The following is a 15,637-nucleotide window of genomic DNA, read 5'->3' as shown; positions in this document are numbered from 1 at the left end:
CAGGATTGACAAGCATATTAATAATATGTACATTTAATATATAATATTTAGTTTTTCTTCAACCTGAAATAGACAAATTATGCAAAATTCAACATATAAACTGATTAATAAAGACAACAAATCTCGTAATGCACAACTCTCCCATCCTTAAAATTCCCAAAATCTGCTCAAACAATACATTTTGGTTTGCCAATAATTTATTTAACAAATCTTTTATGATACAAAACCACATAGTAAAATTAAAACATTTCCTATAAAACCACTGTGCAGATTCTTTAAAAATCCTCATCCAAGGATAAATTCATTACTTTTAGAGAGCGTAATGGAGAGAGAGAGAAACGACGATCAGTTTGTCTCCCACACGTAGCCGGACTGGGGACTGAACCAGAAACCTAGGTTATGTGCCCTGACCAGGGATCAAACCTGTAACCTTTCAGGTGCTCAGGACAACACTTCAACCAACGTAGCCACCTGTCCAGGGCCACTGCAGATTTTAAAATCAATCCTGAAAAGCTTAGAATGCTCTCTGAAACCACTCTATTATCTGAGAACCTGCAACCTTGTTGCTTTATTTTCAAGTTCAAGAGGTGGACAGTGCATTCATAGCACAAAAATTCAAGTTTTCCCAACCCTTAAAACACTGAGACCATTATTCAAGTAAAAAGGAAAAGTCATTATAAAAAGGAATTTATCCAGCAATAAAGCCTAAAGAAAACCCTTTCCAAATGGAATTTAGGGAGATTCAACAGGTCCATGAAAAATTCAAATATCCATTCTGGTTTAATGTAGTTCTTAATTAAAGTGGAGCACTTGTCTTTTTGTAATTGCTTTTCTGCTATAAGAGGAAAAAAACACACCTTCGCTAAAGTAAATCATTGTATAAAATCACACAACTAATTTACAAATATAACAATTAGTATGGTCTTACTTTAAAGTTACTATGAAATTTCAACATAATCAACAAAAGCTTATGTTTCCTCTGATATCAGTCATATACCATATAAAGTTAAATGTGCTGTCTTGCCAAAGCCCAAGGTAATTGAGTCTAAAAATACACTTTTTTCTCATCCTGAACTAGTCAGATTGGTATTTAACCCAAACGTCATCAAATGTTGCATTAAATATGCCAGGACGAAAAGATTACTTAAATACAAACTCTCCAAATGTGTATCACACAGAAACTGCCCCTAACCACAGAAGACTGCATCCAAGCATGTCCCCTTCCCCCCAATATACACAAACATACACAGAAAAATAAAAATTTTAAAGTAATATAGACAAAGAATGTGAGAACAGAACAGATACGTGGAAGAAACCTTAGAGTTTATACAATCCAATGAAGACAAGATAAACTGGAAAAACATCTATTAAGCAAGTATTAGTTGGTGAGGAGGTTGGGAACTTCATTTTTCTTTAAATAATTCTATCTACTTAGTTTCTCCTTTAGTTTTAGACTGAAACATTGATAGAGTCTCTAATGTGAAAAAAAATACCTCTAATAACATCTAAATTTGGTATTAGGACAAAAATGTAAAAATCTAATAATAAAACCTCTTATTAAAAGAGTTGCCTTTCCAGTCACTAAAAGACCAGCTTGATTAGCCCTTTCCAGAATATTAAACAGAAATGTTCTCTTTTCCATTCTCACAAGATGGAACCCTACTGGAGGAAAAGATTAAAAGGGCTCTCAGAACCCCAAAAGTAAAATCTACTAAGCTTTTAAAATTACTGTATTTGCTTAACTAAAAATTATCAAACTGTGCAAATCTTAACAGGTTACATTCTCCAACATACATGAAAAAAATTTTTTGTTGTTTTAGAACTGTGCTACTTAAATAAAGAGGAAACATGTACAGCTATTTCTCAGACCCCCACAGAAAAGATTTTTCACTTGAAATGGCAATTTAAAGACACTGCTAGCTTAATTTGCAATTTCAATATGAATTCTAAATTTTGAAACAACTTAGAATCAAATTTTCTAATCCTAAATATAAAGAGCAAGCAAGTCTTGGGGAAGAACTCAGAACCTTAAGTTTAAATTTTATATACTACTTAACCACTTAAAATAAAATAGTTTAAATAGAACACAGTTGAGTTTAAAATCAAATTAAGGTCTAAAATCTAAAATCATAAAGCTGCCCTTTATTTTAAAAGGGGTAGAAACTTTCCTCATATCATGATGGAAAACCAAAGCCTATCTGCCTGTTTTATAAATATCCATGTCCTTTCTTGGATTCAAAAATCTACTTTTACCCACGTCCCTTGGGTTTCTTCCATCTTTCATCTCCTTGAACATCACTGCTGCATTCAGATTACAACTTCCAGCCAAAGGCAGAGATAATGTAAGTCCCCTGAAGACTTCAACATTAAAAGGAGTAGAAAGGCAGGAAAATACTCTCATGCCTGGAGCTGCTGGGAAATCCTCCTTTCCTTCTAGAAAAATAAACCTCTTGCTCACTTTAAGAACAAAACATCCCTACTACATACAAATACACAGCATTCTCAATTAATAACTCCAGAGAATAAAAAAAATCTTACAGATTTTGCTAGTACTTTGGCTTAAAAAGAAAAAAAAGACTATTAAGGAAAGAACTGTATTCCAAAAGAGAATGGCAATAAGAGATATAAATCAGAATATCCCATCTTATCAAGATGTGGATTCCTTAACATTAACTAAAAGAATGTTTTGAAAAAGAATTAGTTGCTACTTCTTTATTAGTTGATTCCATTTGATCACAAAGAGAATATCTCAATTAATCCCCTTCTGTTTTAAAAATGAACTAAACGTACACTTTACTGTAAAAAAGAAATCTAACTCAATTCAAATATTCTCAATACACACATACACAAAAGTATGGGCAAAAATACCGCAACAGAATCACTTCCTATGCACACATTTCTTTAGACCTCTGTAAAGTACAGCACAAAAAAATAGCTCAGTTTTTCATAGTCTAGTATTTGACTATACTTTTGCATCATAACTCATTGTAAAAATCTAAAATTAATATTTAAGTGTCCACATTATTCACTGTACTGAGAATTCTCTCAAGAGAATAAGACATAAAACATTTGAATTTCTAAATGACAGTGTTGAAACTTGCAGTGTTATACTTTGGCGTATATAAACAAAATTTTAAAACCCTGTTAACTCATCATTGTATTTTAAATTTCCTGTTAAAAGAAATCAATTGCATATGAAGCCCAAACAGCTGAAAAGAACCCAGAAAAGCAACAAGAAAACGATGACTTTTTAAAATGCTGACACTTTGCACACCCAGGTTCAGTTATGCCAACTGGAAAGGTGATAGATATGACTTTACTCATTTTAATTCTGAGAAGGGTAGTCACTTCCATGACATTACAAAAATTGGAACCAAGAGCAACTTATTTTCATGGTCCTGATTCTTCTGATATAAAAGCACTTTTTAAGGACATCATTTCTGCAAACTTAGACGGTATTTTGGATTGATCATTTGTATCCTATTGCTTAGAGTCAAATTATCTTGTCCCAGATTTTCTAGTGAGCAAGAAATACAAAGAGATAAAGGAAACACAGACACGCACACGCACACGGTGACCCAATACCTGAACTACTTCAGACACGGCACCCATTAAGAGTGCCTTTGCTCCTAACCGTGTAAGGGTCCTTAGCTATGACCTGACTTGCACAAGAAACACACATGGCCCCTGAGAGGCGCTTTAGTCCCCTTTGGAAGACACTGTTGGAGAGACTATAGATGACACAGTTGCAGAAACTGTTACTAATAGCAAGCCAGGTGGTCAAGAAGGACGCGAAGCGGTTGCTGTGGCCAGTGGAGCTCTCCAACAAGAAGTAGATGATGTACGGCAACCAGAGGATGTAAAACACACTAGTGATCCGGAACAGGACCATGGCATAGCGCTTGTCGGGACAGGCCTGCACCTCCCCAGTCTCCCCACTCTGGCTGCTGAACCGAGCTTGCCTTTCGCTGATTTCCTTTGTGTGCTGTTGGCAGATGCGAAAGATGTTGAAATAGGTGAAGCACACAACGAGGGCTGCTGGGGCGTACAACATCATCACGATGAACAGGGTGAAGTAGGGGTCGGTGTGCCAGGACTCCGCACACCACTGAAACACATCTCCGTGATATCCAGGTTTGCCCCAGTGGAAAAAGGAAGGCAGAAAGACCAGTGCGGAATATAGCCAAATCAGGAAAATACACAGGCGTAGTCTCCAGGGTGTAACCAGGGTGTTATAGGTTAAAGGTTTAGTAATGGCAATATATCTATCAATACTGATACAGGCCAGAGAGGTCATGGAGACACTCTTCAGTACTGACACTATAAAACCAAACATCTGGCAAGTCAAGGACTCCTCTACTGGAAGCGGGTAGTGGAGGAGCGATAAAGAAGGAACCAGGCAGCTGACCCCAACCAAGAGGTCAGCATACGCCATAGTCTGGATAAAATAACTCGTAGTGTGATGATTCAACAAAGGTGCACAGTGAAATACAAAAATCACAATGATGTTGCCAGAAATGATCAATACAGTTAGAAACACAATGATCAACACTTCCAAAAGGCAAAAATTGACAGTTTCCAAATAGCCAAATGCCAAGAGGCAAAAAGGGTGGCTGCTCTGATTACCATCCAAGGTGGAGTTCATCTTGAGCTCAGGAGTGATCTCTCACTTCATGCTGCTGCCTGGCCTCTGCCAACAGTTCGAAGGAGCAGCCGCTGTCATTGCGCTCTGTGTGTCTGTAATAATGCCCGAGGAGCCTCAGTCCCCAGGCTCGGGTGCTGCTGCTCTGATGCATTGCCTGCAGGGCAATTTCCCTTTAAGTCCTTGGAACAGGGAGAGCCAGCAGCAATGGTCTGGCCAGTCCCAGACACGGCCAAGGTACCAGGTTTACCATATACATAGTGCCAAGGGAGTAAGGCAAATTCTGGGTACAATGTCTTCAGGCCAATGAGGGTAGGGGGTGGGGGCAGAAGAGAAGGGAAGAAAATTAGGAGCTTCAGCAGGAGTTGTAATGAGTCTCCTCTGAAGAGCTGATAGAAGAAAAGGAGAGAGAATTTTATATTTTGTATACCAATACAAAAATCAAAGAATCTGGCTAGCTCGGGCTGGTATCACCCCATCCACTCCACCCACCCCACCCAGAACTACCCTCAGTAGCACCCCACCTAACTAATTGGTCCTTACTCTCCAAAGGAGGCACAGCAACAGCAAGCTTTCATGATCAACAGAAAACAAAATCAATCATAGTCAGATCAATCTACCCCCATTCTCCTTCCACTGGAGCCTTTTGGGGAGAAAAGGATTCTGCTTATTGCATTTCTAAAAACATTTTACCATAATTACCATGAACAAAATCAGCTAAAATAACTTATTTTCTTGATTCCCGTATAATATTTTGCCTCTTTGAAAACATTTCAACAGAATTTATCTCTCTAGCTCAATTTCAGAGTGTTACCTGTAATTCTGCATGCTGCAATCCAAACAAAAGCCACAAAACATCCTTAACAGAAAGCCTTGCAAAGCAGGAATGTTCCCGAGCTGGGTTCACTGCAGAACTGAGACACAGAGGGAGGGGATAAAGGAGGAGGAGGGGAAACAGGGAGAGAGGGGGCTTGGGAAAGAGAAGCAGTGGGGGAGGGGAAAGAAAATGCCGATGCAGGCACACGGGCATCTTCAGCAGCTCATTAGGATTCATCGCCAGATTTCCAGGCTGCATAGTGGGGGACTAGCTGAACACGCCTGCAGTGCGGGGTTTCAGAGCTGTTTCCTCGTCTGTCTGGAATCCCCCTTTCGGCAGATGAACAGAACTCAAACTGCTAGTAAGGAGAAGGGGTAGTAACCGGGACAGAGCGCCAGTCAGGAATTAGACTGAAACACACTGCCAGAGGGGTAATGTTGAGAGGAAATTCCTATTTCCTTGTAGCATTTTCCCAAGGAACAAAGAGAACGTTAAAGGCATGACTGCGTGTTAACAGGGCACGGCAATTGAGGAACTGTAATTCAGCGGCACGTGAAGTTCTAGCAAGAAGGCTAAATATTCAGCATTAATCTCCTCTCATGATTCACTGGATATTAGCCAATATTAAGACAGATGACCAAAATAAAAAGCCAACTTAAAAATCAGTTTTTCAAGAGAAAAACAAAGAAAACCTCACCCATTCTGAATACTGCAGGAATAGTACACACACAGAAATTCCATTTCTCCTGCATTTAACAGTCTCCTATAGTAGTGAGATGATGGCCATGTCTTGCTCTAGCTCCCTGAGACACAGTACACAAATAAGTAATAAAAGAAGTTAAAATAAAGGTACTGCTTCTACCAGGCTTGAAAATTACAGGAAGTTTCATGGTACAAACTAGCCTTTGTATCTCAGAAAACACAATCTTGTTTGTGCCTACTTAAAACAATGCAAAGTGGAATTTTATTGTGGCTCTTCTGGTAATGTCATAAATGATGACAATTTTCAGCTCATTAGAAAGTGCGTGTTTTTATTATCTTTTCCTCTAGGTGTCTTTGGGTTCTCGATTCATCCTTCTAAATAAAGCTCCACAGACCCAATATTGCAAAAGAAAATAAACAGATGTTGGTTATTTGTAAGCATTCCAGAAAGTCTGCACACCTGGGTGGGAAAATATGTTATGTGACCCAACCTGCATTTTTTATTTATTCCACACACATGCTTTCTCATTGCAGGCAAATGACCATCCATAATCAGCACTCAATTACATTTTAAGATCTGAAGCACTACACCTATTACAAAAAGGCAAGAAACTCAAAAACCTACTGATAGCCATTTTTGACAGGTCTTACTAGAGAACATGGCAACATGCTACACAGTAAAAAGATCCATGTCACTGAACACTCGTCTGGTTCAATCCTAGCTCTAGTATTACTTGAGCCCCTCTCAGACTCCGTTTCATCATCCCTTGAAAGAGTATCATACTCCCTATTTCATGGGGTTGTTGAGAAACAAAGGAGACTTACCAATACTTTCACATAGGGAGTAGCCAACTTTACTAACTTTCTTCTCATACAATTAAAATAGCCTGTTTTCCTACTAATAATGCTGCATTGCTGGAGGCTGGGCTCCTGAATCCTAAAGTGCCCTCTCTTACTATGACTGCCCAGTTCTAAGGCATACAACAGTTGTTGGGATACTCTGCTGAGGCTAGCCCAACAAGGGTACCTGAAAGACGACATGGCATCAATTATTCCCGCTACACAAATAATTTCTCTGCCTGTGTCTCCAGCCATTAATTCACTCCTGAGCTCCACTTTCCATTGACAATTTCACTATCACACATCTACCACCTGGATGTCCTACAGAGACTTCAACCACAGCACCCAAAATTAAATACAGTTTTCCACCAAATAAGACTCTCTTGGTTTTCCCCCCAACATTTCCCCAAGCACTTAAGAATGAAACTTAGGAATCATCTTGACCACTCTTTCCCTCCATGTACTGTTTTTAGGAACCATGTCTGGGAAATCTATTTGTACAACAGCTCTCAAATTCACTTCCACTTCAGTATTTAATATCTTAGGCCATCATTAAATATACTCTAGACTTCTAGTGTTATTAATTTTTCTAATATTTTTATAATATATTTATATCTAGTACCACATACTTTGTTTCAGTACTCTGCTGTTCAAGAGGAGTCAATGGCTCCCTACTGCCTTTGCAATCTGATACCACTATACCACATTCTCTAAATGCTTTGCCCTTCAGCCAAACCACTAGCCATAGACTTCATGTTTTAAACTCCCATTTTTTAGTGCTTAATAAATATTAAATGAAAATAAGGAATGATTTCTGAGAGTTACAGTTCAATAAATAGAGAAAGCATTTGCCAAAGTAAGGAACCCAGGCTTTTCCAACTCCTTGTGAATGTGAGCATGTAATATTCTCTCTACATCCCAGGTTACTCATATTTGAAACTAGATAGCTCTGCTGATAAAAATATATTACATTGGCTGATAACTTGAAAGCATTAAAGATGTAATAAAAATGCAATAAAACTACGAGCTCTTATATTACCATCATTAGCACAATAACAAGTCACCCAACTTTTTTTTGAGGAAAACCACTCTTAGAGCTATAATCAAAATATTCATATAGAAAAGTTTTTTAAAAGCCTGACAGCCACACTTCATAAAATCAGTCAAGAGTTAAAGGTTTTGTTTTGAAGAAAAACATTTTCTTCAGAAGAGACAACTTATTAATGACAGGAGGGCAATAAATCTACAAAAAAATCTATACTCTCATTTCCTTTTTAAAATAATGCAGTCTCATAATATATTTGATTTTTATAAAAGAGAGAACTATTTCTGCATATATATGACTGAAAGGAAATATATTAAAATTCAACTCTAGCCCTGGCCAGTGTGGCTCAGTTGGTTGGAGCATTGTCCCTTAAACCGAAAGGTTGTAGGTTCAATTCCCATTTAGTGCACATGCCTAGGTGCGGCTTCAGTCCTCCTGGTTGGGGTACATATATCTATGTTTCTCTCTCACATCAATATTTCTCTCCCTCACTCTCTCCCTCCCTTCCCCTCTCTCTAAAAGCAATAAACATGTTCTCAGGTGAGGATAAAAAAAAATAAAATTCAACTCTTATTTTTCACTGGATTGTTGGATTACAAGTGAATTTTTACTTTCTTCTTTAGGGTTTTATTTTATGAATTTCCCTATTTCTACGTGTATTGCTCAATCAGGTTTTTTTTTAAAAACCAGCCAAAATAATATATAACACGCCCCTTTGGGTCAAGCTAATAAGAACACCTGGCTGCAAGTTGTCCTCTCCCAGCCTCCCTGAATGGGTGATGGCAGATGAAGTCACCCACTTTATGGGGCTCAGTTCCACTTGTCCTTATGCCATCACAGCAATATTCCTTCAGAGAATCACTGGTACACAATTCAACTCAAAATGAACCCTCAGAGCCCCAGTTAAAAATTCTTACAGAATGAGAATATAACTGGATGAAAGATATGAAACTGCCAATATTTAACCATTTCATTTCTGGTTAAATATTTTCCTGATCTACAAAAATGGCAACTTTTGCATATATGATTTGACCTAATACTAAAATTAAAATAACAAGATGACAGAACTAAAAAGGAAATAAGGCAGAAAGAGAAAGGAACATGAAACAAAAAAAGGAATACTTTTCACATATATATCCTTCTCCCAACTTATTCAGTGGCTTAACTATTTATTATATATAAGAAAGGATCTGTCTCAGTTCTTTGAATTCATCAGATTCACTTATTATTTGGTAATAGTGAGCTTTAAGTGTTTATTTAATCAATATGTTATTTTAATGCAGCAGACAGGGGTGTACTTATAGAAACATTATTACAAAACCAATCTGAGGTACTTTGATTCCCCATTTATTCCTCCCCCTTCATCTCCCACATTCATTCAATCATCAAGAACCAAGGATTCTACCTCTGAAATTTCTCTCAGAGTATCTCTTTCTGTCCCTCTGCCAGTACCCCAATCTAAGTCACAATCGTGTCTTGCCTAAATTCCTAACAGGTTTTGCTGCAATTAATCTTAATTCATTCTAACTCCAGTAGCCAGAATGACCTTTCTAAAACTAAAAATGGTAATACAAATAATAATAACTAAGCAGTAATTCATTCTTACAATGGTCATTATCCATGTTAATTCTAACTCTATAAATAAGGTACTATTAACCCATTTTACAGAGAAGAAAACAAGTCTAATGTTAAATTACCCAATGTCAGTTGCTTGAATGCAGAACTAGAATTTGAACCAAGACAATCTGCTTTTAGATAGACACTCTAAACCAGTTTGCATATTGCCTTCCAAACCTGAACATATCATCTGCCTGCTTAAAATGCCTCAGTGACTTTCTATTGCCTGCAATCGTAAGTATGCCTCGTTTAGGCTTTCTAAGGTCTGGCCCCACATACCTTCTCTGGCCTCATCTCCTGCCACACACTATGAAATTGCCAGGCTCTCTCTCACCCTTGAGCACAAGCTTTCCCCTCTGACTTTTACGACCACACATGCCAGGCAAGTACCCCATCTACCCCAACAATTCCTCCTCTTCGGATAATTTCTGAACAAGACACCTTTTAGAACTCTTAGATGAGAAGTCTTTCTTGTCATTTGCCACACAGCAGTACACACAGCTCTCATAAAACTTTACTGTAATTGGTCAGTTAACTGCCTACTTCCTCATTACACTCTAGACTCCCCAAAACCAGGGAACAAGGCATATTTTATTCATGAGCATATCTATGAGACCTTGCACAACACTGGCAAAAGCTGACTTTCAAAGGCACTTTTTTCCATTTCTTTTTTGCAATTTTAAAAGGTATTTTTTGATTGACTAACAAATCCCTAATAAAGCAACAAGCAATACTGCTTTTAGGTGGGAAGATCTCTCAAGTAAAACCCTAGTTTGAAAATTGTTTAATTTACATATAATTATTAGGTTGATGATCACCAAATTACCCTATTGTGGATCAAAAATTGTCAAATGCAGTATTCCCTCACTTATCGCGGGTCTTATGTTCTAGACCCCCCACAACAGGTGAAAATCTGCGAAGTAGGAACCTTACATTTATTTTAGTATTTATATATATTTTAAGGCCCTATAAACCCTTCCCACACTTATAAAACGTGCCCAGTCCCTTATTAACCTTTCCCACTCCCTTGTTAACCTTTTCCACACTTTTATAAACACTACTTATGTCCTTAAACATATTCTACACTCTTCAACCTACGTAACTTTAACAACATACACATACAGTACCGCAAAATAGCAAAAAATCCGCGATAAATAATTAAATATGTTTTTAAACATCCCACATAACAGTGAGGCCGCGATAAGTGAACAACGATAAAGAGAAAGACTACTGTATCAGCAATTTTAATAGGATCAAATTTATGTTTCTAGTCCTGTAATTCATGAAACCTTTTGAACTCCCTGGTCAGATATGACTTACAGAAATTCACTAGTGGGGACACAACTTTACAAAGATAGGATATGGTGACTTAAAATTATTTTCACAAGTGACAATTTGAAGAAACCTTATCTTAATCTATCTGGGGTGTTATAACAAAAATACCATAGACTGAATGATTTATAAACAATAGAAATTTATTTCCCACAATTCTGAAGCCCGGGAAGTCCAAGCAAGGTATTGGCAGATTGTGTGTCTGGTGAGGACCCACAGCTGTCTTTCACTCTGTGCTCACATGGTGGAGGGAGCAAGGGAGGTCTCTGGGGTCCTTTTTTATGAGGATACCAATCTCATTAACGAGGGGTCTGCACTCTTTGCTTAACACCTCAAAACCTCCATCTCCAAATACCAACATATTGGGGGCTAGGATTTCAACATACGCATTTGGGGCTGGACGCACAGTCAGCCTATCAGAGACCACCTACAGCAACTGCTGTGTGGAAGCAAACAATATACAGTGGCGCCTCGGTACTCATCAGCTTCAGAGCTCATCAAACCTGGTACTCATCATATTTTGATGAGAAAAAATGTTTTAGCACCTGGCACTTGCTTGCTACCCATCACACTTGCTAGAACTTGTATGAGTCATGACACCACCCTGCAAGAGAAAATGCTTCATCAACCATTGTCTGCTCATCACTCATCGGAACGAATTAACGACGAGTATCAAGGTACCACTGTAGTTCTAAAAGTCCACTCACAAGCTATCTTCTTGTAGACTCAGACAGCAAGAGCACTCAGTTGTGAAACAGTAGAATCGTGGGCTATTTTGGGGGACAGGACGCAAACACACTATCTAATTTTCCAGAATGTTAAAGCTTAAAGGAAGACCAGTCATTCACTTCAGCAACTTCCCTTCAGAGCAGAGGAAACGAATGGCCACAGGTGAAGAATCTCATCTGAGGTCACGTACGCTAATGGCAGAGCTGACACTAGCACTCGGGCTTCCTAACTCCATGGCCAGCGTTTTTTTTGCTACACTGACCCCTTTTCTATTTGGTATCCACAGGCAAGTTCTCATGACTAAGTACTTTGAATCCTTGACTATTACCCAACCTACCAGAGATATATTTTTAATTAAATACAAAACAATCTGCATAAAAAAAAATCATGATGAGATATATTTAAATTATTTTTCTAGATTGGCAAAATGTGGCCTAGCCTCCAGGGCTTCCTCTGGACAAACAATTAGGAATGTAAATATTGGCTATATGGTCTAGTTTAGGTTCTACATAAAAGCTTAAAATACATGGCTAAAGAGCCCTACCACTAAAGTTTATTGCTAAAACCACTAAAGAAAACAATGCAAATAGGTTTCCGAAACACAAGGCTGAATGAATGGAAGAAAAAGAGAAACATCAGAATATGAGATATGTCCAGAAGATATCCAGCCATGTAATATGAAAAAGAGACATTTATTAAAGAAGATAGAAGACACAAGAAACATTGTACACAGGACAATGATGCCTCAGTCCCCTTCAAATCGGCACCTTGGGACCTCACAGTTCTCCCGATCACCATCAGCTGCCCCATCGTATTTTCCTGAATCTCATCGATGGTGTGAAATCTCTTCCCTTTCAAAGGGGATTTTAGTTTTGGGAAAAGCCAGAAGTCACAGGGTGCCAAATCTGGGCTGTAGGAGGGCTGAGTCACCTGGCTGGTTTGATGTTTCGCCAAAAAACTCTGCATGAGACGTGATGCATGAGCAGGTACGTTCTTGTTATGTACCCACCAATCACCAGCTGCCCAGATCTGTGTCCTTCTGAATCATCCGAATAGTTTCCACGGAGGAAAGTTCAAGCTTAATGCAAAGTTTGATACAGATTTGCTGTTTTACTCACTCAGTCATTTTGAATGCGACAGCCACGCAGTAACATGCTCACTCACAGCGCCTACTGCCCACCCCCCCTGACTAGTACAGTGAAGCTGTCATTGTTCACACATGTGCATTCCAGTCCACTCTCCTTGGCTCTTGGTTATATCAATGTCACACAAACACTTCTTGTTATATTAACAATGGCTGGACTTTTTCTGGACCTCGTATGTTGCTTTTTAATTATTCTATTATTTCATTCATTCATTCTTAAATCCTCACCCAAGGACATTTTTTCTTTGGTTTTAGAGAGGGAGGGAGGGAAAGGGAGAGGAGGAGAGGAAGACAGAGAAAAACATTGACTGGTTGCCTTTTCACAAGCATTCGTACCAGGGATCAAACCTGCAACCTTTCAGTCTATGGGGTGAAGCTCCAACCAACTGAACCACACCCACCAGGGCTATTTTATTTCACTTTTATCCTCACCAGAGGACATGCTTATTGATTACAGAGAGAGGGGGATGGAGGGAGAGGAACATCTATGTGAGAAAGAAAAACCCATTGGCTACCTCTCGCACACACCCCGACCAGGCACTGAACCCACAACGTAGGCATGTACCCCAACCAGAATCAAACCTGCAACCTTTGTTTATGGGAGGACGCTCCTAAGAACTGAGCCACACTGGCCAGGGCATAATGATTCTATTATCAAAAGAATTCCTTAAGGAAGCAATTTTGATGTAAATGTTTGCTATTAAGCAAAATAAATAAAAGGAACAGAAGACTCACTGACATAAACATGAAAAATAACCAAAAGAAAGAAGGCTAGAGAATGAATCTGAAGATTAGGAGACCAAAAGGTGCCCTCCGTTCTCAACTCCAATTTATCTGCTTCACCAGATAAGAACAAATATAGATCTTAGAACTGGGGGTAAGAGAAGCCATGGAGTGCCTGTGGATTACTTATTAGGATTTCTTCCCCCTGAATCTGTCCAACATGTTCTATCTAAGAGATCAAGGTTGAGGAGCCCTTGGTCAAAGAGCAGAAAGAACAAAAACCAAAGATGCTAGGAGTGTTTGGTCTGCAGAAACTTAGGCCATAAAGCCAAGGGTAGTTCAATATCAAGAAGTCTTATATCATATGTTGACAGATTATGTTATCTACTCTATCAACAAATTAAAGAAAATCATGTTATTAGGTGCTGAATAAGCTCTGATTGAAATTAAGTATTCTTAGTAAAAACTTAAAGACAGAGATAGAAGAAAATCACTTAAATAACTCACCAAAAATGAAACAAACAGCACGCTTTCCAAAATATTAAAATAAAAACCATTTTAATTAAAATCAGGAAATCCAGAGATGCTAGTTATGTCCATCATTGTTTAACATTGTCTTAACGCTTCTATGAAATACAAAAACAAAGCCAAAAAAATTAGTAGTTTGCATAAACAGTGAGAAAAGAAGTGAAACTGTTTTTGCTGCTCATATTAATGTATGCCTGAAAATCAGAAGATGCTAGTATAAAATTAGGAGGACTAATCAAAATATCAAGAGGTAGATGGATAGAGAATTTTTTAAAATAAATGTTTATTTTCTATAGTATCAATTAGCACCTAGAAATGAGAACTGGAAAAATATTTCATTTGCTATAGCAAGAATACTCCACGATCATTCTTAGAAATAAACTTAACAGAAGAGGCACAAGACATAAATGAAGGCAACTCTGAAGTCTTTAACAGACATAAAATAATATCTGAACAAGTGAAAAAACATACCATGTTCTTTGAGGTAAAAATATTATAACAATATAACTTACATCCTAAACTAATACATAAATTAAATGTGATTCAAATTAAAATCCTTATATAACGTTATGGTTGTGATGGTAAAATTGGAGAAAATAACTTCAAGGATTACATGGAAATTTAAATATAAAGGATAAGAAAAATATAAAATAAGTGAAAAAAAGACTTGCTTTACCAAATATTAGAACATAACTGAACTCCACTTTAACCAAAATAGTACTAGCATAGAAAAACACAAACAGATCAATAAACAGAACAATCTAGAAATCAATCCGAGTATATATGAGAATTTAAGATACAACAAAGACAGCAATTCTAGGAAAACAGAAGTAGCACACCTGGTTATCCATCTGGGAGAAAGTAAAATTGGACCACCATCATATGCCATGTACAAAAATAAATTCCAGGTGGATTAAATATGTAAAAATATAAGATATATAGTAAAAATCTTGCAAGAAAATCTTGGAAACTACATTTACAAAATTTGAAGGTATGAGATGCCTTAATCAAGACACAATTTTCTACATAAAAATTAGAAAATGTTTTGTATGATATAACCATAAATAAAATCAATTAAAAATTAAAGTTTTAGGAAGATATTAATAATGCAGATACAAAGAATTAATGTACATAACATAGAGTGTGTGCCTACAAAGTGACATTTAAAAACAACTTAATAGAAAAATGTACCAGGACTATGAAGAGGTAATACATGGAAGAGCAAATCACTCAAATTCACCGGTAGTCAGGCAGCTGCAAACTAAAGACAGGTGGTCATTAGTTATACCCACTGATGGCAAAAAATTAAATACAGTGATAGCTGGAATACCAGTCAACATGTACTATCCTACACTACCGGTAGAACTGTGAACTATTACAGCCTTTCAGAGAAGCAAAAAGGATATGAGTACATTAAACACAAAAATTGAATAACCAGTTTAAAAAACATGTTACCTTTTGATCCAGCAATCATACTTCTGAGACTATTCCATAAAAGTAGAAACTTAGAACACGTGT

The 15,637-nt window shown here is 37.5% G+C and overlaps 2 protein-coding genes across 2 annotated transcripts in view; both read right to left on the bottom strand.

Annotated features, from left to right (window-relative positions):
• The window catches only part of RABGAP1 (RAB GTPase activating protein 1), a 147,150-nt gene that overhangs the window by 62,663 nt on the left and 68,850 nt on the right, over positions 1 to 15,637 (bottom strand). The window lies entirely within an intron of this gene.
• Positions 3,251 to 5,011, bottom strand: GPR21 (G protein-coupled receptor 21). The gene has a single exon (XM_090276006.1). It carries the CDS (start codon positions 4,643 to 4,645, stop codon positions 3,596 to 3,598), a length of 1,050 nt encoding a protein of 349 aa, XP_090132132.1. The 5' UTR covers positions 4,646 to 5,011; the 3' UTR covers positions 3,251 to 3,595.

Source organism: Furipterus horrens, unplaced genomic scaffold (genome assembly GCF_987537825.1).
Source record: "Furipterus horrens unplaced genomic scaffold, mFurHor1.1.pri manual_scaffold_4, whole genome shotgun sequence".
NCBI lineage: Eukaryota > Metazoa > Chordata > Mammalia > Chiroptera > Furipteridae > Furipterus > Furipterus horrens.
This window is presented reverse-complemented; position numbering and strand designations above follow the sequence as displayed.

Excerpts from the sequence above, each read along its gene's own strand:
- GPR21 (XM_090276006.1), bottom strand. The coding sequence starts at position 4,645 with ATGAACTCCACCTTGGATGGTAATCAGAGCAGCCACCCTTTTTGCCTC.